Source organism: Babylonia areolata, chromosome 7 (genome assembly GCF_041734735.1).
Source record: "Babylonia areolata isolate BAREFJ2019XMU chromosome 7, ASM4173473v1, whole genome shotgun sequence".
NCBI lineage: Eukaryota > Metazoa > Mollusca > Gastropoda > Neogastropoda > Buccinidae > Babylonia > Babylonia areolata.
The window spans coordinates 15,156,415-15,183,914 of record NC_134882.1 but is presented as its reverse complement, the minus strand read 5'-3'; the positions used below and the strand labels follow the sequence as shown (position 1 = coordinate 15,183,914).

The 27,500-nt window shown below is 39.5% G+C and overlaps 1 protein-coding gene across 9 annotated transcripts in view; it reads left to right on the top strand.

Moving 5' to 3' along the window:
• Positions 1-27,500, top strand: part of LOC143283736 (arf-GAP with Rho-GAP domain, ANK repeat and PH domain-containing protein 2-like) — a 137,081-nt gene that overhangs the window by 70,240 nt on the left and 39,341 nt on the right. For 8 of the 9 annotated variants that reach the window (XM_076590028.1, XM_076590026.1, XM_076590024.1 and 5 more), the window contains 14 exons: positions 668-812; positions 1,097-1,143; positions 2,422-2,475; positions 4,750-4,833; positions 5,640-5,746; positions 6,879-6,963; positions 9,164-9,190; positions 19,550-19,610; positions 20,070-20,123; positions 22,700-22,785; positions 25,199-25,381; positions 25,710-25,778; positions 27,039-27,072; positions 27,458-27,498. In XM_076590028.1, coding sequence (XP_076446143.1) covers positions 668-812; positions 1,097-1,143; positions 2,422-2,475; positions 4,750-4,833; positions 5,640-5,746; positions 6,879-6,963; positions 9,164-9,190; positions 19,550-19,610; positions 20,070-20,123; positions 22,700-22,785; positions 25,199-25,381; positions 25,710-25,778; positions 27,039-27,072; positions 27,458-27,498 — 1,077 coding nt within the window. The remainder of the gene's footprint in view (positions 1-667; positions 813-1,096; positions 1,144-2,421; positions 2,476-4,749; positions 4,834-5,639; positions 5,747-6,878; positions 6,964-9,163; positions 9,191-19,549; positions 19,611-20,069; positions 20,124-22,699; positions 22,786-25,198; positions 25,382-25,709; positions 25,779-27,038; positions 27,073-27,457; positions 27,499-27,500) is intronic. The other variant, XM_076590029.1, reaches the window with a different exon arrangement.

Here is a 27,500-nt window from a genome sequence, read left to right as displayed (position 1 = left end):
TTGGTAACTTGATTTGTTAAATATGTTTTTTTTTTTTTTTTAAATCATACCTTCCCTCAAATCAGAATTTCCTTGTGTTGCTCAGTTAATATTTTAATCAAATGGTTGCGAAAATGTCAGTACAACAAACAGTTAATCTGACAATAAATGGTTTCAGTCAGTCACCTCACTAAGACAAGACTGACCTCATAGGTCTAGTTGTCAGTTACCATTCTTGCTCTGTGGACTTGTTCAACTTGGGATGACAATTACTTTTTGTTCAACAAAATCAGGTATACTTTAAAAGTATACAGAAAGTACACAGTGATTACATTTCAGCATCATGCCACACTGATCTCATTTCACCATAGTTTAGCAGTCAAGGGTTAAGAATGCGAGCGTCAGTCTGCTTTATTATTATCATTGTATTTTGTTGTGTTGTTTTTCATTTTGTCAGAACGAATTTCTCTTGGGCGAAATTCGGGCTGCTCTCCCCAGGGAGAGCATACCTGTACAGTATGTGTGTGTTTCATTTGTTTGTTTCTTAATTTTTAATATTTTTATTCAATCTTCTTAAATGTGACAAGCTCCCTGTTTGGGAAGTATGAGCATCACTCGGCATGATAATGATGCTGATGATGCTGATTTTCTTCAATGTCAGCCCACTGTTTTATGTTTCTGTGAGCAGAGTCAGATCTCGAAGAAGATCATCCCTCTGTCATCGATGAAAGAGGTGATCAGTGACGTCAGAGAGGGTGACACCAACCGCTTCAAGTTCCGTCTGGTGACCACGCTGCGAGACAGAACCTTCCTGTTTGCTGCCGACACCAGAGGTGGGTGGGTGGATGCATGTGTGCGGGTGTGTGTGTATGTACGTGTGTGTATGTGTTTGTGTGTGTGTGCGTGTATGTGTGTGTGTATGGAGGTGTGTGTATGTAGGTGTGTTTGTGCGTTTGTATGTGTGTGTGGTGCTTTTGTGTGGATGGAATTCAGTGTTTTGATAGGAGTATGATAGGGTTTGTGTTGTGAAGTACTATTGTAAAGTCACATGTACAGTAAGGGACCACTGCAAAGTCACTTGTACTGTAAAGTCAAATGCTGTTTGTGCTATTTGCAGATGACTGTTGCACATGGACCAACACCTTAATGGCTGCAATCCTTGAGGTATACCACTTTTTGTTATCATCATTATTCTTTTGACTGTAGTGTGCAAACACAGTGAGTCCATGTACTCTGATTTGGTGTGTGTGTGTGTGTGTGTGTGTTTGTGTGTGTGTGTGTCTGTGTCTGTGTCTGTCTGTGTGTGTGTATGTGGCTATGTGGTGTTCTGTGTTCTCCCATTTCTCCACATCAGTTTGTTGATGAATCTGTTGTCGTTGGTGCATGTTGAGTATATTCATGTTCCCATTCATGTGGATCATGGGATCTTTAACTTGCATACTTCTGAATCTCCTGTATGCATATAGCCATGAAGGGCGTTCAGGCACAGTGGCAGGCCTCCACATCTGATGGTCTTGGAGATCAGAAAAATGTCCACTGTTCACTGACCAGGCGGGATAAAACCAGGGATTGAACTTGGGACATTCTCACATGAATCCAGTGCTCCTAACCATTAGGCTCAGCACCTTGCGCACACGCTAGAGAGAGAGAGAGAGAGAGAGAGAGAATGAATGAATGAATGAATCTTTATTTTCCAATGGTGAAGATATTAGCACTTTGGCCGACTTACACATCTGCCGTTGTTCTAAGAGACACACAAACATGTACGCATATAAATGTAGTTATACTGAATACTTAATACATGTATAATGTACGAGTATAACACAGCATCAAACTGAGAGACACAACATCGCTCACATCTCTGTGTGTGTGTGTGTGTGTGTGTGTGTGTGTGAGAGAGAGAGAGAGAGAGAGAGAGAGAGAGAGAGAGAGAGAGAGAGAGAGAGAGAGTAAACTCCGCACTTTCTCAGCAACCATGATAGCAGAGAAAGCAAACTCAGCAGAAGTCTATGAATGTGTTGCACAGTGGTGAAAGTTATGCATTCCTGAAGAATGTTTCTGCAATTTATTTTTTATCTAGGTTGTGAAATTAGCATTTTCCTCCAAAACATTTTCAGTCCAATGGCACTTAGGCATTGCAGTCACATTGATTAATCCAGCACCACCTTTTTTTTCTTTTTCATCTGAATACACTTTTCTCTTTTTCAATCACAATGGATTTTCTTTGAGAGTGTGCCAGGGACTAGACTGTTGTTGTCATGGGTTCTTTAACACACTAAGTACACAATATGTACAGGATTCTGATTTGTTAAGGATCTTGATTCATCATTGTGTTTGAAAGACTGATACCTGGTGCAAGGTGGTTGGGTTTGTAGAATAATGTGTGTGATGTTAGTATCATGTTTTAGAATATTAAATGAGGACAATCTTGTTTATTTACAGAACAAGGCAGATGGAGCTAATGGTGAAGAAGAAGTGTCAAAACCTGATAAAGAGGTATGCATTAGATAATGTAACCTTTTTTTTATGACATTAAAAAAAAAAACCCATACATTTCCGTTAACCCCTCAACTGCTGAACCTTAATGAAATGAGATCAGTGTGGCACCACTTTTAACTTCCCTTCCTCCTTTTTGACTCACTTGATGTAAACAAAGTGAGTCTATGTTTTAACCCGGTGTTTGGTTGTCTGTGTGTGTGTGTGTGTGTCTGTGTGTCCGTGATAAACTTTAACATTGACATTTTCTCTGCAAATACTTTGTCAGTTGACACCAAATTAGGCATAAAAATAGGAAAAATTCAGTTCTTTCCAGTCATCTTGTTTAAAACAATATTGCACTTCTGGGATGGGCACAAAAAAATTAAAAAAAGAAGCCTAACTATTTGCAAACTGCATTTAGTGTTATATTTATATTTTTTGTATTCTCTAAACTTGGCACTTTGATCTGATATTCTGACCCAACAACAAGAGCAGTCATTATTATCATTTTTTGTTCAAACAGGAACTTCTTTTGCTAAGCATGGAATTTTTATTTATTTTGCAAACGTTTTGGTGCAGATAGTAAAGAAGGGAAATTACTCTGTAATTAATGCTAGGGGACTTAATTTATCACAAGTGAGTCTTGAAGGCCTTGCCTCTCTTGTTTTTTGTTTATTGTATTATTCAGTGATGGGATTGATGATGCTGAAGTAAGGTAATATAACTCCATGAGGAAAAAGTCCAACAAAGAAAGGTGACTTACATTCTGACCTGTAAGCGCTGTCTTATCTCAGTTAGGTAAAAGCCCTTCACTGATGGGCATACTAGTCCCCGGCAGTCAAGGAGTTAGTTTAAAATGCTTTCGACACACATCCATCTGACTCAGGAAATGAAGCTTACACACTTGCAATACAAGATCCAACAGATCAAGCATCGTGAAAACAAATTACTGTTCCTAGGTGCCAGTTTGACACTCAACAGTCATTACCAGTATGGTGGATAGAAAATTACATTTCAGTGAGTTTGTTATAAGGGCATTATTAAAAACAACAACAAAATGTAAGGGAACCATTTAAGAACAGAAAAATTCTGCATTTTCCATTTTCAAAAACTGTACATTGAAAAAAAAAAAAGACAATATATTCCATTTTCAAAATTTGTACATGTTTTTAGAGCTACTTTGTAATTGTAGTTCAGTGCTGGTTAGCATGAATGATCTTGGCAGAGCATGTTGATCATCGTTCTTTATTTTGACTCCCACCTCGTTGGACCGAGTTACTCTGGTTCAGTGCATTCAGTTACAAAATCTTCTTCTTCTTCTTCTGCGTTCACTCGTATGCACACGAGTGGGCGTTTACGTGTATGACCGTTTTTACCCCGCCATGTAGGCAGCCATACTCCGTTTTCGGGGGTGTGCATGCTGGGTATGTTCTTGTTTCCATAACCCACCGAACGCTGACATGGATTACAGGATCTTTAATGTGCATATTTGATCTTCTGCTTGCATATACACACGAAGGGGGTTCAGGCTACTAGCAGGTCTGCACATATGTTGACCTGGGAGATCGTAAAAATCTCCACCCTTTACCCACCAGGCGCCGTCACCGTGATTCGAACCCGGGACCCTCATATTGACAGTCCAACGCTTTAACCACTCGGCTATTGCGCCCGTCAGTTACAAAATCAATTAGTATCGGTAACACCACTGAAAAGAACAAAAGAAGCAGTTGTTGCACTTCAGATCCAGGCCTCACTGATTTCATTTCACTAACGCTCAGCAGTCAAGGGGTTAATTTGGCATTTGTGTACGTGCCTCCCCCCTCCCCCTCCCATGAAAAAAAATAAAATCAAAAGAATCTGCCAGTCTTTTATACTTTTGTATCATACACTTCTATTTTCTGCAAATAAAATTTCCTTTGTTTGTGTAACTGTTCAGATTTCTCATTTCTTTTGCTTTGTATCTATGGAAACTGTATGGTGTTGACTTTGGTATTGAAGGACCAGTCTTCGTTTTATGGTGATACTGTTCAGTTTAGTGTTTCATGTGTTATTTCTTTAATGCATGTTTGTGTTTTGTTTGTGTTTGGGTGAATGTGTGCGTGTGAGAGACAGAGAGAGGGAGTGTGTTTGTGTGTGTGTGTGTGTGTGTGTGTGTGTGCATATTAAGTGTTTAGAATATGTGCAGTTGAGTGTGCATGCATACGTATAACATTGTGGATGAAGTGCACCCACTTGTATATAATCATGTGCATTTTCTTTCTTTTTAAAAAAAAAAAATTTTTTTTTTTACAGGGATTTATCCGCTTTGAAAACAACAACAAAAAGTTCTACGTTGCCATTTGGGGAAAAACTCTCTGCTATTACGACTCATTTGAAGTAAGTGTACCTTGGTGTCCGTGGGGGTGAAAAAGTAAATGAGCACACATGTACAATACTGGCTTGAGGCAATTGCAGAAAAAAAATTATATGATGTGCGATGTGTGTTGTGGTTTGTGAATGACTGACATATTAATCTTATAGTTTTCTTTGAGGTTTTTGAAAGCGCTATATGAATGCACTGTTCTTCTTCTTTGTATTGTTGTTATTAAAAGGTGATAAGTATAAGTGCATGTGGACAGGATTACTAGGTGTGTGTGTTATGGTTTTACCTTTCATCAGTAAGCGCCACTTTGATCTGTCTGATGGTTTCTCGCTCTGGTCTCGTCTGCCCCAGACCTTGCACTCATCCAGTTGGGAATCTTCATACAGTTCTCGATTCACCGACTGATGATAGCCACACAATTAGCACAGCGTGTGCATGTATTGTGGTTTGTGTCTGACTGACGGTATTACTGTAGTGTGCTTTGACATATTTCAAAGTAATGTGCAAGTGTTCTATTATGATAATCAGGAAAAAATGATGTGTGTGTAGGCGGGATCCCTGGCATCTCCACTTTGTTGTTGTTTTATTTGATTTTTGTTATTGTTTTCTGGGTTTACTCATACGTGTGAGACATTGAAAAGGAAATAAATTGTGGTGAACTCCGCTAACTGTCAAAGCATTGTCAAATCTTAAAATTGTTCATCGAGACTTAAACAGTGTGCATGAAAGTAAAGAAGAAAAAAAAATCAACAACAACAAAAAAAAGTTTGAAAGTACTATATAAGTGTACATCATTAACGGGTGATGTGTGTGTTGGCAGGATTTCCAGATGCACTGTCCGGTGCACGAGATCGACATGAAGCTGTCTTCAGTGAAGGACAGGAAGAAGAACAAACTGCAGCTCTCCACACACTACGCCCACTTCTCGTAAGTGGACTATTATGGTTATCATTAAAAGCCGATGTGTGTGTGGGCAGGATCCTTGACATCTCCACATTTTTTGTTTTTATTATTTGGTTTTTGTTTTTGTACCCTATGTCAGTTTTCGTGGAAGCAGAACTGGGAAGTCAAACGAGGATCAGAGTGGCAGAATGTGTATTCACTTACCTACCAATACAGTGTCCGTAAGGATGTGGCTTTGAATCCCGCTTTTGCCCTATCTTTCAACTTTGACTGGAAAATCAAACTAATTGTTTAGTCATTTGGATGAGACGATGAACTTAGGTCCCATGTGCATCACACACTTGGTGCATTGAAAAATAACCCATGGCAAGAAAAGTTACAGTTTGTCCTCTGGCAATATTCTGCAGATAAAATCCACTCTGATAAGTACACAAATATATATGCATGCATTCAACTCCTGAAAAGCATGTTGGGTAGTGCTGCCAAGCAGCAGATGTTGTGTTGCGTATATGGATTTGTCTGAACACAGTGATGCCTCCTTGAGAAACAGAAATTGAAAATGGAAACTGAAACTACAAACGTGTATTGCTGTTCTAAGAAGAAAGCTTTTTAAACATTTTTTTTTCTTTTTTTACTAAGAATTGAAAGTTTCAACTCACTTGTTTATTTGGGTGGTTTCTCACCACCTTCATCAGCCAAACTGATGCAGGAAAGTCTTGGCTTGCATTAGACTGTCTGTGAATTGAATGAGTTCACAGCTGCACTAAAGGTTGCCTGGCCATAGGCACCTGACTGTGGTGTTGCAACAGACTGTTGTAAATTGAAAGGAGCTCCAGGCCAGTGTCTTGGTCATTTCACTTTTTTGTTTTTGTAAGTTTTAATGAAATATAATGGTGTCTCGTACCACTGTCAGTTGTCATGGAATTGGAACTCTGCATTAGTTATCTTTTGTTGTTGTTTTTTTTTAATAGAAAAATATTTTTAAAAAAAGATGTACCGTAACTGTTTTGTTTGTTTGTTGAAATAGTACTTTTTTAAAAACATGTTATGTGTTAATGTTTTGTTTGTCAAGTTGTCAAATAAGCATTGTCAGGATGTTTGTGCTTTCTGAGGTTTAATATCTTGTGTGTGTGTGTGTGTGTGTGTGTGTGTGCAGTCTAGTCTTTGACAGCCACCAGGAAGCCCAGTCATGGAGAATGGCCATAGAGGATGCCATTGCCGAAGGCCTGGCTGACGACAGTGTGAGTTTGTTTACACTTGATACTGCTGAAGAAATGTGCATGTGTCTGTCTGTCTGTCTGTCTGGGCTCTTAGCATTAATATGTACATAACTAAAAAATTAAAAAATTTTTTTTTACAGTACATGTTTTTATTTGTGAGTGTGAGTGTGTGTGTGTGTGTGTGTGTTCTTTTGTTTAACATATTTTCAATATACAAGAATTAAAAAAAGAAAAATCAGGGGTGGGAAAAAGTCACTGTTTACACTTGTGAGTAAATGTGTGTGTGTGTGTGTTCATTCTTTTCTTTAACATCTATCCACAGTTGTGATTTTAGATGAAAATCTATCCCCTTCCCTACCCCACCCGTGCTTTAAATCATCACTACTTTCCCTGTTCCTCTCTCCTCAGTTAGCATAAGGAAAAAGAATATAAGCAAAATAAAACAAAACTAACTAATCAAACAGTAAATTTGCGACAAAAAGCCAGTGGGGCTCATAATTATTTTCTTAACTATTTTAAATGTTTGTGTGTGTGTGTGTGTGTGTGTGTGTGTGTGTGTGTGTGTGTGTGTGTGCGCGCAGATATGCACTTGTTTATGTATGTGTACATGTATATTTGTGTGGTTAGGTGTGTGCGTGTGCAGATATGCACTTGTTCATGTATGTGTACATGCGTATTTGTGTGGTTAGGTGTGTGCGTGTGCAGATATGCACTTGTTTATGTATGTGTACATGTGTGCTTGTGTGGTTAGGTGTGTGCGTGGATACATGCATGGGTGTGCACATGTATGTGCGAGGATGTGTGCATGTGCATGAGTTAGGAGAGAAGGCAGAGGGAGGAAAAGGACAAGAATGAAGGGTTGGTGGATTCTAAGTATGTTGGTATTTGTCTTAGTCATTTTTTCTTCTTCTTCTTCTTTTTTTTTCCTATTTTGGGTGGGGGACCTGTTATTCTTTTGTTTCTTCATGTGGCTTTTAACCAATCAGACCTACATGATGTACAATTTGTTATTACTGGTTTTGGCTTATATATTACTTGATATTTTTCAAATGTTCAAAGCGATAATTTCTTTGAAAGGGTTTTCTCTCTCTTTTCTTTTTTCAGTAGCTTTGCTGCTCTTTTCACTTAATGTGCAGCAGCTGGTAATGAATTAGTTTATGATCCGTCAGAATGTATAGCAAGCATGACTTTCTTTATATCTGTTGTTTTTTTCAATTGATTGGTGCTCTTATCTCTCCCCCTCTGAAGTCAAAGAAAATTTTGTGTCATTTTTTCCATCAATGGACAAAGTTGAAATGTTTAAAAACGTTCATGTTTAAAAGCATATTTCATTTGAGTATAAATTTTGGATGAGATTGAGTTGAGTATAAATTTTTGACAAGAGATTTAGAGTTAGGCTTTCTTTATGAGATGGTAAGAACACATTTGAGTTGAATGTTAATATTTCACAAAAGATTTTATTGAGCTTGACATTTTTTTTAACATGAGACTATCATTGTAGTATTAAAACATATTTTATTTGAGTTGGACATAATTTTCTGTGACAGATTGAAAAAAAAATTATTGAGATTGGCTCTTTTGAGAACACATTTTATTGAGTCGGTTATTGACTTTCCATGCAATAGGTTAAATATTGAGTTTGATTCTAATTGAATTAAAAAAACCAAACAAACAAGACTTTAATATTGTGGAGATATACTGACAGATTCCGTGGAAGGTACAGCTAGTCCTGGTATTGTTTCTCTTCAGTCTATTGTTTCTTTTCATACTGTCCTGTATTTCCATGGCTCACTATTGTTCTGTTAATATGGCCAGTTTGGGTTGAGTGGTGTTACTTCTACTTTGTGAAGCATGTCACATGCATGATCGTTGTTATAATGTTGACAAAGCTGTGGGATTTTGGGCCTTGATGAGTGATACGCAGTTTTGTGTTTTGTGAGGTGTTGTTCGAAATTAATGAATTTTTTTAGTGATTTTTTTTTTTTTTTAAATAATTATTTGGTCTTGAATTGTTTGTATTATTTTGTTTATTTGGTCTTTAATCTAATCCAGAATTTGATTTTTTGTTGTTGTTTCTTTTGTCATTCATTCAAGCTTGTTTTTTTGCTGTTTTTGTTGTTGTTGTTGTTCTTTTGAGATCTGTTTATAACCGCTCATAGGTGTAGTGTGATTGCTGGACACAGTAATTTAAAACCATGCGGTTATTTCACTTTGCATGCAGCAAGGCACACAGTTTGGCTCGCTGTCGGTAGGTGAGACTTGGGCTGTTGTTTCATCATTTTCTGTTTGGTCTTTGTTCTTGCTCACATTAATGGTAATAGCATTGTCATCCTGTGTAACGACGTTTCTGTATCGTGGAACCCCTCCCAAACCCCGTGACAGTCAGGAACATTGTCTTTGTCCTGGTTCTATGTTTCTCTACTGCGGTCTTTGTTACCTTTGGATTGGAGGAGGGAAAGAAAGAAAGCAGATGAAGTAAGATGTTGGGGGGTGATTGTTCCTCTGTGTGTCTTGTATTCGTCCGCTGTGGAGACACTCAAAACGTTATATTTTTGTGCTCGCTGTCAAAAAACAGAATTTTTATAGATTGGTTGAAAAGTTGTGCTGGTTTGTGCTAGTCAGTGCTGTTAAGGCACACGTGCAGCCAAAATTGGTATGGTTGTGATCCAAATTGGTTTGGATCATAAGACTGACAGCATTTTCAAGGGGTTTGTGAATGACAAACTGGCGCGAAATTATGCGGTTTGTGACGTCATGAGTTGTGGATGAGTGAGATTTATTTATGAAAATATTATTCCCCATAGTATATTCAGATTGATTTCCAATTACATGGCACAATTTTTCTGCTCCTGACAGATGCTCGCATCATTGTAACTTTCAGACTTAACTGAAGAAGTTTGGGTTTTTTTTACTAAAAATGATAAAACAACTGCTGTTAATGTGTCAGCATGTCAGATTAAAATGCAAGTTTCTGTAAAAAGACAGAAAATGTAACAGGAACATAATGGTGGAAACTCTTTTAAAAAAAAAAATATATATATATATTTTACCTTCTTTACGATTTTTGTGCCTTTCACAGAAGTGCAGAAAATGAACTGGTTTAAATTTACCACACACACACACATGCACACACATTCATACAGACAGACAACTGAAACAAAGGATTATTGGATGACATCAGCCAAAATCCACAAAGTTAAGAAAGCAGGGAATGAACGGCTGTATCGTACAGTGACCTGTTTGTCACAGGGAAAAGAGTCCAAGGAATTCACATTTTAAAATGTGCTGTCATGAGAACGCAGTGCAGTGCCATAGAATGTTGTGTAACACAGTACTAATGTGTTGTTTATCATGCTGTACTGATACCTGGCCAGGCTATTACTAACACCATAGCATACGGTACTGTGCCATGTCATTCCAGTCTATACCAAGCAATATCAGGCCATACCATGCCATACCATACTGTATGACATCATACCATATTACAGATACACGGATAAGGCAGTGCAATGCAATCCTGAACAAACACATTGGAAAATAGCTTGCTTTAACTAAGCTGTGCATTTTAGTGTGTGATGTCAATGACAGAATAATCACACTGGGATTACCCTGAGTGCTGCAAACTACAAACTGCTAAACATTTATAAGCTTTAATCTCAGCATTTGTGCCCTGAAGGCTGCTTGTCTGTAACTCTTTAAGCAGGCTTTAATGTGTTGTCTCTCAAAAAGTTCAGGTGGCCAAGCGGTGACGCACCTGATTAAGAAGTGAGTATTCACAGGTTTGAGCCCCATATGACGGGCACAGTAGCCGAGTGGTTAAAGCCTTGGACTTTCAGTCTGAGGGTTCTGGGTTCGAATCACGGCGATGTGCCTAGTGGGTAAAGGGTGGAGATTTTTCTGATCTCCCAGGTCAACATATGTGCAGACCTGCCAGTGCCTGAACCCCCTTGTGTGTATACATACGCTGAAGATCAAATACGCATGTTAAAGATCCTGTAATCCATGTCAGCGTTCCATGGGTTATGGAAACAAGAACATACCCCCCCTGAAAGCAGAGTATGGCTGCCTACATGGCAGAGTAAAAACGGTCATACACATAAAAGCCCACTCGTATACATATGAGTGAATGCGGGAGTTGCAGAAGAAGACCCCAGGATTTTTGTTCCCCACCTCCACTTGGCATTAAGTGGTGCTCTGGGTACTAGTCATTTGGATCAGATGAGGTTCTGTGTAAGGCAGGCACTTAACGCACATAAAAAAAACACCACCACCACCACAGCAACAAAAACGTTGTTCCAGATGAAGTTCTGTAGTGCTGCACTATCATGACTACAGTGACATGCTGTCCCTTGGTAGAGCAGCTCAAATTTCACACAGAGAAATGTGTTGTGACAATGAATTAATACAAATCAGATCAGATCAAATCAAAACAAAACATAAACATATCAGTGCAGTGCAGTGCAGTGCAATATGAACCGAAACAGAACAAATTAATGCAATGCACTGTAATGCAGCATAATGCAATACAGTACAGTACAGTACAGTACAATACAATACAATACAATACAATGCAATACAGCACAATACAGTACAATACTGTGAGGTGAGACTGGTCTTTGAAACATCTTATCAGTATCAGTAGCTCAAGGAGGCATCTCTGCATTCAGACAAATCCATATATGCTACACCACATCTGCCAAGCAGATGCCTGACCAGCAGCATAACCAAACACACATTGTTGGGCCTTGGGAAAAAAAAACACACAAAAAAAACAAAAAAAGAAAAACAGAAGGAAAAAAACTGATAATGATAATAATAATAATAATGATAATAATAAATAAAAGTAGAATAAAAAGACAATGATAATAGATAAACAAATAAGCAAATAAATGTAAAACATACAGGCACACATACACACACACACACACATGCATAACAGATATGCAACAAACATGCAGTTTCACAAATATGAAAAAAATACACATAAACATACACGAACCCCGACACACACACACACACACACACACACCATCTCCCAAATTACCCTGCACCTCCTCCTCCCTCACCCCCCACACTCATTCCTGGGCTACGTATCGCAGCTTCCACCACACACACACACACACACACACACACAAACATCTTAGTCCATGCATACTGCACATTCCAGCTGGAGCCTGCTTCAAAGGTTCAAAGACTCAAAGAACTTCAATCATTTTGCCCCTTTTAGTGTGTGGAGGATACAATAAGAATACTTGCCCATTTTTTTCCATGCCTGACTCAAAAGCATCGCTATTTTCTGAAACACCAGTCATGGATTTGTCTGACTTCTTTTTAATTTTCTGCATTTCCTTGCTTTCTTTCCTTTCCTGTTTTCTCCATCTTTTGTGTGTGTGTGTGTGTGTGTGTGTGCGTGTGTGTGTCTGTTTGTGTGGGTGTGTATGTGTGTGTGTGTGTGTGTGTGTGGGTGTGGGTGTGTGTGTGTGTGGTCTTCAAGAAGTTAAGAACAAAACATGCACATTAGAATAGAATAGAATAGAATATGTCTTTATTACTAAGTGTACCGGTTACTATTGCTGTTGTTATTGGTATTATTATTTTTCAGTATTATCATCATTATCATTATTCTAAAAAAAAAAAAAAAAGAATATTTTCAGATCAGTTTAATTAGTAGATTTATTATCATTTTTACAGTAATGATAATGACAGATAATAATACTTACTATTATTGTTATATTTTCTGCACAGTCCTACCAGTCTCAAAGAAGTTGAATTAAACCAGTGTTGAATCAGTTGATATTCTTAAGTGAAGTAGCAGAATCTGTCTCTCTGCCTTTCTTCCTCTCTCTCTCTCTCTTTCTCTCTTTCAGTTTGAAGGTTAAAGACCCCAGGGGGTTCCACTGTACAGACAGATATGGTGTGCATCTTTCAGCAACCTGCGTAGTGCGTGTGCATCATGTCTGTGCATGGTTTTGTTGTGTTTGTTTGGTTGTGGTTTGCAGCTGACTAGAACAATTGTTTTGAGTATTGTGTTTTTGTTTGTTTGTTGTTATCTTTGCTGCCTGCTGGAAACCAAACCAAATTGGGGGGGGGAAAAAAAAGTGATTTGTCATTTGGTATTTTGTTGTAATTTGTTGTATGGGACAAATTGATGGAGGACACTACGCTAGAGTTTTCAGCACATACGTCTGTGTGAAAGTATGTCCACCAGCACAGGTTGATTATACAAAGACGTTCACAAGCTGTGCGTTAGCACACACATGCATGTAGATACTCATAACACAGAAGAGTTACTCATGACACATACATAGACAAAGACAGACAGACACACACACACACAAAGAGTTACTGATAATAAACACACACACACAGAGTTACCCCCCTTCTGAACCTGAACTTTTAAACCCTTTGACTGTTGCTGACAAATATACTCATCAGAGGAGGGCCGTTGCTTCATTAAGATAGAGCTCACAGTTCAGGACGTCGATCACCATTCTATATTTGGACTCCTCCCTCATGGGACTTCATTACTTTTATTCAGCAAAATCAATGGCATCATGGATAAGTACACAAAAAATATTGACTGTACTTAACCCCAAGGCTTCCAATATGACAAGATAACTCGTCAGCGCAAGCATGTACGCTTCGCTGCCACAATGATGAGATAACTTGTCATCGAAATATTCTGACTTTTCCCTGGTTTGCATTCAGTTCATTGACAAAAATACTTGTAGCTTTGGCTTGGGGTTTCTTTCTAGATTCTATGCATAGCTAGAAACACCATCTACATCAAGAGGCAGTCCTTTATTTGAACGTTTTGGTTGGGTTACTGACGCAGTGTTTGCCTGACTCCTCTCCTCGCTCGCTCAACTAAATGTCGGACTGACACCGTGATCAAGATATGCGATCGTGGTGAACTAAATCAACCAAGATTGCTTTTTAGCTGATGCTCAGAAAGAATTAAAGCGTTAATTCGAAGGAGAAGACAGAGATGAACATTTATAGGACGATTTGATAGAAAATAAAGGGAGCAATCAAGAGAGTGGCCAAGATACGACTATCAGTGAGTGATGCGGACTGTACAGCTGTAGCAGACGACAGAAAGATACTGAATTATTAGCAGGACCCTGTGAGAGGGGTGAAGAGGAGGGGGGTGGAGACCGAGGGGGTGTGGCCTCACCTCCATATTATCACTGGGAGAAGTCACATTGCATTGTGTATCTGTCAGTTTTTTAATTTTTTTAATTTTTATTGTGGTTGTTCTAGTAGGATTTTGTGTGTGCAGATATTCGTTTGTCCAGAAAATATGATATTTTAGTGCAAATTACCTGACTAATGTATGTAATATGGGTCTTTCTCCAAGATCAAAGAGCACAGAATTTTTTGAAAATTTAAACCCATTTTTTGTGAAAAAACAACAACAAAAAACAACCCTGGCAAATAAATTTCACTTAAATCTTATTTTCCTGGCAGCGAAAGGGTTAAGTCTCACACCACACTGATCTCATTTCACCAAGGTTCAGCAGTCAAGGGGTTAAATCCCTTGTCACACTGTTCCTCAGTCAGTCAGTCGTTTAGTCATTACATCATCTCTCAGAACCTGACCAGCTAATCTCAACTGTTTGTTCAGTAAACGCATTTGATACACCAGCATTTTGGATTTCATTATGACACACTTTTTTTGTCGGTAGCACCAAAAACAGATTTTTTTTTTTTTTTTGGACAGATATGTCTTTGAAATCAGTAACAAGAATTGCTCACTTTCCTTTATTCACTTTTTGTCCTCCTGCATTGAGGTGTCATGTTAAACGGACTATTTTTGACATTGTAACAAAGCATGACAGCTGCAGGCAACTTTCCTGTGTAATAGGAAACAGATTAGTCTTCACCGCTTGACTGAGTTAGATGTGAACGAGTCCACTGTGTTGTTTTGACACGAAATGAATTGTGTGACTGAGAGCATTGAGTCTGAAATATTTCGGTGCAGGGGAGTCCTTCTCTTCTACCCTTTTTACTGAGAAGGTGTCTTCTTCTTCTTCTTCTTCTGCGTTCGTGGGCTGCAACTCCCACGTTCACTGGCATGTACACGAGTGGGCTTTTACGTGCATGACCGTTTTTACCCCGCCACGTAGGCAGTCATACTCCGCTTTCGGGGGTGTGCATGCTGGGTATGTTCTTGCTTCCATAACCCACTGAACGCTGACATGGATTACAGGATCTTTAACGTGCGTATTTGATCTTCTGTATGCGTTTACACACGAAGGGGGTTCAGGCACTAGCAGTCTGCACATATGTTGACATGGGAGATCGTAAAAATCTCCACCCTTTACCCACCAGGCGCCGTCACCGTGATTCGAACCCAGGTCCCTCAGATCGAAAGTCCAACGCTTTAACCACTCAGCTGTTGCGCCCGTCAGGTGTCTTCTATTCTTCTTTTTCATTCATGTGGGCTGCAGTTGCCACGTTCACTCATGTACACAAGTGGGCTTTTATGTGTATGACTATTTTTACCCCCGCCGTGTAGGTAGTCGTACTCCATTTTCAGGAGGGTGCATAGCAGGTATGTTCTTGTTTCCATAACCCACCGAATGCTGACATGGATTTTGGGATCTTTAATGTGCGTATTTGATCTTCTGCCCTGCATATACACGCTAAGGGGGTTCAGGCACCAGCAGATCTGCACATTTGTTGACCTGGGGGATCTGTAAAATCTCCACCCTTTACCCACCAGGCGCCATGACTTGGATTTGAAACGGGGGCCCTCAGATTGAAAGTCCAATGCTTGAACCACTCGGCTGTTGTTCCCATCTGGTGTGTTCTGAATAAAATGTGTCAACAGAAACAAAAGATCTGACTTGACCTTGTGCGACACGTGTGACTGTTTACGTCTTTTCTGTTTGGCATCGAAACAATCACATCATTGTTTCCTGTGATATATGATTATTTCTGCTGACTTGTTGATGTGCTACATTCATTAAATGTCTCTTTACTCTGTTTAAAATTATTTTTTATCTATGTGTTCCCAGGACACCTAAAACTTACGTGGGAATCTAGCCCTGTTATGGAACGTCTTGTTTCAGGACAGTGTTAGTTTGCATGGAAATGAAGGCAGACAGCAGGGATGCTTTGTGTATAGCTTTATGAATAGTATTTTATGGAATGGAAAAAACTGTAGACTGCTCTGAGCGATTGTTGTGCCTTGCAGGGTTCATTTCATGTCAGTGGCTTCACCATGTAATGTAGACTTTTGTTCATAGAGCTGCTTTTGTAGAATGGCTTACAAAATGTATCTAAAATTTAACATAAAAAATATGCTGACGTAACAGTAAAATGAAAATGGCATAAAACTGATGAGACAAATCTCCTAATATGCATACATGTACACATGTAGACTTACATGCATGTATACAAATTTTTACACATGCGTGCATGCAGAAATACATACACACACACACATGATGACATATGCACTTATGTTTGCACACACACACCCACACACACACACACAAACCGGTTTCTCACTTTGACAACAACTGTCTGTGAGAAGATAGATACATGTTTATTTTGTATCAGTTCCCTAACAATTTTCACTTTCAGTCATTCTGTCACTTTGTGTGAAATAACTCGAGACTACCATTACCAGTTCTGTATTTCTTCTGACTAATTTTTAAAAATTTTTTTAGATGCTTGAATTTTATTGTGATGAAAATGGTAGCTTTTAGTTTTACAATTCATTGTTATTTCCAGTGTAACTAGCTCCTTTCACACCGTCACCCCAACTCTCCCCTCCCCCTCCTCTCTTAATGAAGGCTGTTACACACATACTCTTTACCCCCCACCCCCTCTTCTTCCCAGCTTCCCTGTTCTTGTTGTGAATGATTCTGAAGGAAATCTTTTTATTTTGTGTCGATATATATTGCTGCTTTATGGTCATTTTGTAGCTGCTCTCCTTGCTGCTTTCATTTGTCTGTAAGGCAGTGGTGATGAATGATACATTGTGAAAAGTTTGTATTTGTATTTCTTTTTATCACATCAGATTTCTCTGTGTGAAATTCGGGCTGCTCTCCCCAGTGAGAGCGCATCTCTACACTACAGCGCCACCCATTTTTTTGTATTTTTTCCTGCGCGTAGTTTTATTTTTTTTTCCTATCGAAATGGATTTTTCAACAGAATTTTGCCAGGAACAACCCTTTTGTTGCCGTGGGTTCTTTTACGTGCGCTAAATGCATGCTGTACACGGGACCTTGGTTTATTGTCTCAACTGAATGACTAGCGTCCAGACCACCACTCAATGTCTAGTGGAGGGGGAGAAAATATTGGCGGCTGAACCGTGATTCGAACCAGCGCACTCAGATTCTCTCGCTTCCAAGGCGGACGCGTTACCTCTAGGCCATCACTCCACTCACAAGTTTATGAATCACACAGCTATTTTAAGGGAAGATGTTTCTTCATCATTATATATACAGTGATTTATTTTGTGTAGTGAAAATCGCCTTAACTGGTTTTAAGAATTGTCAAGTGGGTGGATATGCAGCCATTGTGGTCGGCTGGGCAACTTGATTTGATTTCATTCATCGAGGGAAACTAGATGTTTGTGACTGACTGAGGAGAGAGTTGGTCGACCATTTCTGATTTAATGGACCATCTGCCTCTGGCCTGTTTTTCAGTACTTTTTGGTGTGGTGTTGTTATGAGCTCAGTGAAAATAACCTTAAAGGTATTGTGTTGTGTGGGTCTTCTTTTTGTGACTATAGATTTCTCTTGCGTGAAGTTTTGGGCTGCTCACCTCTGGGAAGAGTCATGTCTTCACAGTGCAGTGCCACCTTTTTCTTCTTCTTCTTCTGTTTACTGTCTGCAAGCATATTTGTATCAAAGTGGATTTTTTCCCCATAGAATTTTGCCAGAGACAACCTTCTTTTTGCCTTGGGTTCTTTTATGTGCATTACATATATACAGCTTTTCTATGCGGTGCCTCTGTAGAAGTAGGTGAGTTGAAGAAGTATATACATGCAAGACCGTTTATCATTTCATCCGAAAGACTAGCACCCAGATCGCCACTCATTCTGGTTTAGGAGAGGGTGAAAACTCTGGTTTGTTCATGAGACTAGAACCCTTGGACACTCAGTGGGGTGCACTGCCACTGGGCTACCAGACCACACAAGTGTCGACATGAATTTTGTTAGCTGTTTACGTGCATTGGCATGTGCAAGTGTCATGGCTGTGTGCTTGCTTGTCGCTGTTCAATGCCTGTGTTGTAAAACTGAAATCTGAGCTCTCAGTTCTGTTGCTTGTAGGAATGTGCTGTGTTACGCCTTCATGTTCGAACGTGAAATGAGAAACAGGACTTGATTTTCTGGCTGGGAATGCTGTCTTCAGAAATGAAAGACTAAGCATCTTGGATGTTTTCGCTATGGGCTGTCAGATACAGCATTGTTTCTGTTTTGTTGTTTTCTTTCGTTGTTGAAAGGTTAATTATGCAGAGGCAGGATTTCTTCTTACAGTATTCATGAACGGCACTCTTTTAGGTTAACTATATAGATAGTTGTTTTTACACACACACACACGCACACACACACCCTCACCCCCTCACACACAGAAACACACACTCACACACACACACACATTCACACATACTTACACACACACACACACACATACACACACACACACACATACAAACACATCACACACACACACACACACACACCCTCACACACAGAAACACACACCCACACACACACACTCTCTCTCTCTCTCATAGTCACACACATATGCACACTCTTCCTCTTTCCCTCTCACACATAAACTCAGTTATGTCTGCCCCTTTCTCTGTCTCAGTTTACTATCATCTGAATTTACGAACATTTCTACACCAAGCATGCAGGAGATTCCCCCCCCCCCCCCCCCCCCCCCCCCCCCCCAAAAGGAGTGATGCTTCTTTTGATTGATGTTTCACTGTGAAGGGGATAATCTTTGTATTTGTGGCTGTTTTGGTGGTAGTCACGTTTAAGATAAGATAAGATAAGAATAACTTTATTATCTCCAACTGGAGAAATTTGGTCAGGTGCATTATCACAACATAGACAAGTAAACAACATGGGGACCATAACTGTAAAAGCCAACAACAGCCCCTACAAATATTATGAAGATACAAATGTAAAAAAATATCACATACATCGTTTCATACATACATCCACACACTGCAGGTAATAACTAGTATTCTTAATGTAAAAACAGAAAGAATTAAGAAACATTATTTGAATATAATTATAAACATAGTCTACTTGATTATAATAGACAGATAAGATAAGAATAAAGATGAATTGTGGAAAACCACAACCAGATAATCAGCACACATCTGCACCCCCACCCCCACCCCCCCACCACCCACCCACCCACCCCACACACGCGGATAACTTGATTAAACAAGAGTAATAAACATATGTTCTCAAATAAAAGCATTTCACATATTCGCTTTTAAAAACATTGCAATTAATTATTACATCGTAATTATTAAACAGAAATATATTTAGAATATGGATGTTAGCATTAGACATATTCCATTGTACATTTAACGAAATAGCTGTGCAGTTTTGGGCTATTTGTTTCAGGTGCTGGAAAAGGTCTACGAGAATGACAGCAATCGCATCTGTGCAGACTGTGAAGATGAAAGTAAGTGTGAAGTCTAAACGTTGATGTGGATTTTTTGATTATATGAAAAATGAGGTGGTTTAAAAATTTTTTTAATGTTCATAGTGGCTGGAATGCTATCTCTCCAGCTAGTTGGTAACCAAAAATGTTAATTTTATTTTTCACTTTTTGGACAGTGCTGAACATAATCATAATTTTGTTGTTGATGTGTTGGGTAAATGGTGCTGAAAAAGCATTAATGAAATTGAACAATATAACTTGAACTGGGGTGTGAAGATTTCATATTTCTTACATACTTGGTAACTGATAATTATGATTATGATTATAAATGAGATAAGATTAATTGATGCTTCCATATTTCATAATATATCACAATTTATTTATGCTTTCCAGTCAAGTAATATATCACACCAGCAGCAATTTTCTCTATTCAATGATGATGATAATAACGTGTGTGTGTGTGTGTGTGTGTTTGAACAGATCCTCACTGGGCATCCATCAACCTTGGTGTTGTTCTGTGCAAGAAATGTGCAGGTAAGGAATGATACATCCTGTATCTGCATAATATCATACCAGGATTTATTTACTATGATTATCATTATTATCATTATTAATTTTCTTTTCTTTTTTTTTTTTTTTTTTTTTTTTTTAAATACATTTTTTGTGAAAAAAAAAGGAATATTTTGCAGCAGTTTTAATAAATTTTCATGGGATGTGATAATGAAAAGGGAGTAAAAGAAATGGACAGGATGATAAAATCCATTGTTGAAAAATGTATTTTGAAAAAAAGTATGGGGGTTGGGGGGAGGGCTGGGGGTGTTCAACCTATCCCCCCCAAAAAAAAAAAACAACAAAACAAAACAAAAACAAAACAAACCCAAAAACACAGACACACAAAATGGACACTTTCAGTAGTTTCAGCTTATTACATGGAAATTTTCAATGGATTTGTTCAAGCACTGGAGTGTCTCTGGTTAAAATCAGTGCAGTTGATTGTATGAGTGTTTCCGGGTGTATGATATTGCAGGTACATTTTTTGCTTATGCGGGTGTGATTGCATTCATGTATTTTAGGCTTGGGGATATACATGGAGTCATTGATATATAAGCGAGGAACTCACAGAGTTTAACCCTTTGTCTGCTGAACCCTGGTGAAGTGAGTTCAGTGTGGGAGCAGATTCAGTTTTCGTTTCCTACATTTTGTCTACGTTTCAATGACAGCATTGATTCTGCAGGCAGAAGATGGTGTGATCCTAAGAGGAAGAATTCCAAACAAAGAATGGTGACTGACATCCTGACCTATAATATTGACATTATCTTATTGAGAGGCCAGCCCTTCTCTGACGAGCATACTCATCAGCAGCATTCATATACTAAAGTTCGCTATAGTGTACCTCATGCGCACAGTGCTTTGTTACAATGCTTGTGCAAAACTAAATGGCACAGCTCTGTTCTACAGTCACCCAAAAGTGCACCTGTACTTTTATTGTGGCTGAGAATGCCTTTGTTTGAGTACAACACATGCGAGCGTACAGTCACCCTTCTTGCTCACTCGCTCGACAAGATGGCGTCTCCGGCAACTTCGGCAAGTACTGTGGCTCAAAGTCGAAAGCAAACTGATTCTGTAGTGGATATCCACTGTGCATATGCATTTGCCCATTCAGTTGCTACAATTAGGAAGCGTCTATGGTTACAAAAGACCACATTTGTAAAATTTCTGTTATAAGAGAAAAACTCATCCCTTTTATGTCAGTTGTGAAAAACAAAGATTTTTTTTCCAAAATATGATAAATCTGTCAATAATTAAGTGAGTGCTTTGAAACTTTGTGAAATGTTAGTCCATTCTATTCTTTATATTATCACAAACTTTCGCCGCTGTATGTAACTGCATTCTTTTAAAAATATTTTTCTTGTAACATAAAGAAATGGCCAGTACAGAGAGTATAATGAAGGAAGTCATTGGGCAGTATAGAATGAGTTAAGTCACTTTAGTTGGTGGTGATGGTGTGTCCATCGAGATCGATGATGACCATCGTTGTCATCCAGCTGGGGGATGGGGGGAGGGTGGTGGTGGGGTGGGGGGGGGGGGAGAATGCTAATGAATCTATCTGTGAATGCGCAGATGGCTGAATAGTCCAATCTGCGCACGAAATGTTCGCTGACAGTTGGGGTAGACAAAGACAGGCATATCATTGTCAGGGAGCTTGTTTGCCCGTGACTTTCTGGCCTGCCTCTTCTGAACAGCTGCAGCAGTCCTGTTGGCCTCGCACAACTTGGTGCCTTTGTTATTGCACTTTAGTTACTGCATAAAGGAGACGCAGTGGAGTGTTGGTCTGGTGGTGAAGGGTCTGCCTAGGAAGTGAGAGAACCTGAGTGCACGGGATCGAATCCCACACTCCCCTGTATTTTCTCCCCCTCCACTATATCCTGAGTGGTGGTTTGGATGCTAGTGATTTTGGATGAGATGATAGACTGAAGTTCCATGTGTAGCATGCACTTAGCGCATGTAAAAGAACCCACGTGCTAGCAACAAAGGGTTTGTCCCAGGCAAAATTCTAAACAAATAAACTTGCAGAAATTATTTGAAAAAACAGAAAAAGAAAACAGGGGTGATGCTGTACTATAGCAATGCACCAGAATTTGACACAGAGAAATACGTTGTGACAAAAGAGTAGTGCAGTGCAGTGCAATGCAGTGCAGTACAGAACATTGCAGTGCACTGCAGTACAGTGCAGTACAGAACATTGCAGTACAGTGCAGTGCAGTGCAGTACAGTGCAGTACAGAACATTGCAGTGCACTGCAGTACAGTGCAGTACAGAACATTGCAGTACAGTGCAGTGCAGTGCAGTACAGTGCAGTACAGAACATTGCAGTGCAGTGCAATGCAGTGCAGTACAGAACATTGCAGTACAGTGCAGTACAGAACATTGCAGTGCAGTGCAGTGCAGTGCAGTACAGAACATTGCAGTGCAGTGCAGTACAGTGCAGTGAAGTACAGTCCAGTATAGTCCAGTATTCGAATGCAATACAATATTATACAGCATAATACAGTACAGTACAATACAATGCAATACAGTTTCACTGACATGACTGTGTCCGGTGTTGACAGGTATCCATCGTATGTTTGATTCCTCCATCTCCAAGATACGGTCCCTCAGGATGGACACCAGGGTGTGGACTCCTAGCCTGATCGAGGTGAGTGCATAGCTCATGGGAGTTTTTGTTTGGTTTGTTTGTTTGTTTTTAATAAAAAATGACGAACACATGAATACGTGTTCTTGTTTCAGAAATACAAACATATGGCCATGTAGAAAAAGATATACTTGTGCATGCACACACACATTCTAACACACATGCATGCCTGCAAAGTCCAGTGTTCCAAAACTACTAAGCTGTTCATTTTGTTTTTAATGTTAAGAGTACAGTATACATGCTACTTTGTTATCTGCAATAAAAAAAAAGAAGAAAAACTGTGGAAATCAGTACACGAGAATCACATTCAGAGCCATTGAGTATGTGTAGATAAAAGGCATGAAATGCCTAAATGTTAGTCATACACATGCAGAAAGCACAGCAGACATAAGATACTTAAGTATTTTTTGACATGAAATAAACAGCATATAAATAATCACAATGAAACACATGCAAAAATTATCATGTATAAACTCTTTTCAACAGGCGATGAAGGTGATTGACAGTAATGACAACCATATACATGCAATAACTATCGTGTATCGATCATTCACTGTGACAGGCGATGAAGGTGATTGACAGTAATGACAACCATATACATGCAATAACTATCGTGTATCGATCATTCACCGTGACAGGCGATGAAGGTGATTGACAATAATGACAACCATATACATGCAATAACTATCGTGTATCGATCATTCACTGTGACAGGCGATGAAGGTGATTGACAGTAATCACAACCATATACATGCAATAACTATTGTGTATTGATCATTCTCTGTAGCAGGTGATCTAAAAATTGACAATAACCACACATATACATGTAATAACCATTATATATTGTTCATTCTCTATGACAGGTGATTTTGACAATAATTACAATCATGTACCTGCAGTAACCATCGTGTATTGATTGTTCTCTGTGATAGGTGATATTGACATTAATCGCAGTCATACGCATGCAGTAACCATCATGCATTGGTCCTCTGTGACAGTTGATGAAGACGATCAACAATAACCGCAGTCATATACATGCAATAACTATTGTGTATTGATGGTTCTCTGTGACAGTTGATGAAGACGATCGACAATAATCGCAGTCATATACATGCAATAACTATTGTGTATTAATGGTTCTCTGTGACAGTTGATGAAGACGATCGACAATTATCGCAGTCATATACATGCGATAACTATTGTGTATTGATGGTTCTCTGTGACAGTTGATGAAGACGATCGACAATAATCGCAGTCATATACATGCAATAACTATTGCGTATTGATGGTTCTCTGTGACAGTTGATGAAGACGATCAACAATAACCGCAGTCATATACATGCAATAACTATTGTGTATTGATGGTTCTCTGTGACAGTTGATGAAGACGATCGACAATAATCGCAGTCATATACATGCAATAACTATTGTGTATTGATGGTTCTCTGTGACAGTTGATGAAGACGATCGACAATTATCGCAGTCATATACATGCAATAACTATTGTGTATTGGTGGTTCTCTGTGACAGTTGATGAAGACGATCGACAATAATCGCAGTCATATACATGCGATAACTATTGTGTATTGATGGTTCTCTGTGACAGTTGATGAAGACGATCGACAATAATCGCAGTCATATACATGCGATAACTATTGTGTATTGATGGTCCTCTGTGACAGTTAATGAAGACGATCGACAGTTATTGCAGTCATATACATGCAATAACTATTGTGTATTGATGGTTCTCTGTGACAGTTAATGAAGACGATCGACAATTATCGCAGTCATATACATGCAATAACCATCCTGTATTGGTTCTTCTCTGTGTTACACTGTCAAGTATTGATTGTTCTCCGTAGACGGGCGCAGTAGCTGAGTGGTTAAAGCGTTGGACTTTCAATCTGAGGGTTCCGGGTTCGAATCACGGTGACGGCGCCTGGTGGGTAAAGGGTGGAGATTTTTACGATCTCCCAGGTCAACATATGTGCAGACCTGCTAGTGCCTGAACCCCCTTCATGCAGAACATCAAATGCGCACGTTAAAGATCCTGTAATCCATGTCAGCGTTCGGTGGGTTATGGAAGCAAGAACATACCCAGCATGCACACCCCCGAAAGCGGAGTATGGCTGCCTACATGGCAGGGTAAAAACGGTCATGCACGTAAAAGCCCACTCGTATACATGCGAGTGAACGTTGGAGTTGCAGCCCACGAACGCAGAAGAAGAAGAAAAAGGAGGAGATCGTTCTCTGTGACAGGTGATATTGACAGTAATCACGATCATACACATGCAATAAAAATCATTTACCGACGGTTCTCCATGACAGTTGATGAAGGCTGTGACAGGTGATACTGACAGTAATCACAGTCATACACATGCAGTAACAATCATGTATCGACGGTTCTCCGTGACAGTTGATGAAGGCAGTCGGCAATGGGAACGCAAACCTGTTCTGGGAGCATGACCTCCTGCCCATCCAGAAGATCGCGCGGGACTCGCTGCCGGAGCAGAGGAAAACGTTCGCACAGCTCAAGTACCAGAGCAAACGCTACTCCAACCAGCACCCTCTGGCTCACGACAAGAGGAAGCTGAACGAGGTGGGGGCATGAGTCCTGGAGCTGGTAGTGTGTGTGTGTGTGTGTGTGTGTGTGTGTGTGTGTGTGAGAGTGGTGGAGGTGTCTTTTGATTTATGCTCTCATGAAAGAAAAAGAAAAAAAAGTCAGTTTGTTTCTGTCAGTAGAGCACAGCATTGAAGTGTTCCACCTGAATTTTGATTAAAAAGTATAAGAAAAAAAGGTAAAGAAACAACCACCAACAATCCAACTTTGATAGGGACTTTCCTGACCAAAAAATGTGTGTTATGATTAGGCTGCTACAGTAGTGGTGTGTGTGTGTGTGTGTGTGTGTGTGTGTGTGTGTCCACAGGCTCTGCTCCAAGTGTCCAGCACCAACGACCTTCTGGAGGCCATGAAGATCATCTTCTCAGGCGCTGATGTGAGTAGGGTCAATGATTGTACACTGCACATCTTCTGATCATGTATTTGACATTCAGGTGCTCCAGAATAGTTTGGGATGGTTTATTGTACATCCAGGTGCTTCAGATTAGTTTGGGATGGTGTATTGTACATTCAGGTGCTCCAGAATAGTTTGGGATGGTTTATTATACATTCAGGTGCTCCAGAATAGTTTGGGATGGTTTATTGTACATCCAGGTGCTTCAGAATAGTTTGGGATGGTGTATTGTACATTCAGGTGCTCCAGAATAGTTTGGGATGGTTTATTATGCATTCAGGTGCTCCAGAATAGTTTGGGATGGTTTATTGTACATGTGAGGAAGTGAAAAGAAGAGTTCAAAACGCCATTGGCCCATTCAAAGACCTGCTAACCACAGTGAAGGAACGCAAGCTCCGCTGGTATGGACACGTCACACGATCAGACGGCCTAGCCAAGATCATCCTGCAGGGTACCGTACAAGGAAGGAGGAAGAGAGGCAGACAGAGGAAGCGGTGGGAGGACAACATCAAAGAGTGGACGGGCCTGCCATTTGCCACAACTCAAAGGGCCGCTGAGGACCGAGGCAGGTGGCGCGAGCTGACCAGGCAGTCATCCATGGTGCCCCAACGACCCACCCACGGGTCATGGGATAGATGAGATGAGATGATTGTACATCCAGGTGCTTCAGAATAGTTTGGGATGGTGTATTGTACATTCAGGTGCTCCAGAATAGTTTGGGATGGTTTATTGTACATTCAGGTTCTTCAGAATAGTTTGGGATGGTTTATTTTGCATTGAGGCAGTTCCAAATAGTTTGGGATTGTTTAGTTTGCATGCAAAATAGTTTTGGAATGATTTTCATTGAGGTACTTCTGAATAGTTAGGGATGGTTCATTTTACATTGAGGTGCATCCAAATTGTTTAGGATTATTTATTTTACATTGAGATAGTTCCAGGTAGATTTGGGATTGTTCATTTTACATTGAGGTAGTTTCAAATAGTTAGGATGTGAGTTTGATTGTGCCTGTGAAATGTTCGTCCTCAGTTTTATATATTCTAAATACAGATATAGTTGGTAAATACACACTCTGTGTGTGTGTGTGTGTGTGTGTGTGTGTGTGTGTGTGTGTGTGTGTTCTTCAGTTTAGCACATGTTTGTATTGTGCATGCACATTTTGTGTATTGCATATGTTTTATCCTTTCTTTCAGTTTTTTTTTTCATACTTTTTATTATGATTATTTTTCTCATTTTCATTACAGTTGTCCTTCAGTGGGGGCCCAGAGAGGGAAAACGGTGAGAGTTTAATTTTCCCAGAAAGTTTGTGTGTATTATGCTCTTCCTGTGCACCACCATCACTCTGTTTCTTTTAGAACAACTTTTAAAAACTTATTTGTTAACATGGCCTGTGGATGTGACAAAGCATAGTGGTCTATTTGTCTTGTCACCATCCCTTTCTTATGTAATGAAGTCTTCGTGTTGTGTGGGTGGGTGCTTGTGTGTGTGTGTTTGAGTGTGTGTGGTTGTGTGTGTGTGTGTGTGTGTGTGTGTGTGTGTGGTTTGTGTGTGTGCGTGTGTGTGTGTGTGTGTGTGTTTGTGTGTGTGTGTGTGTGTGTGTGTGTGCGTGTTCTGTTTCACTTTGATTTTTTTTAATAATGAAAACTGTGATATTTATTTTCAGCTTATCAAACTGCCAAACGTCATGGACAGAGGCTATTGATGGT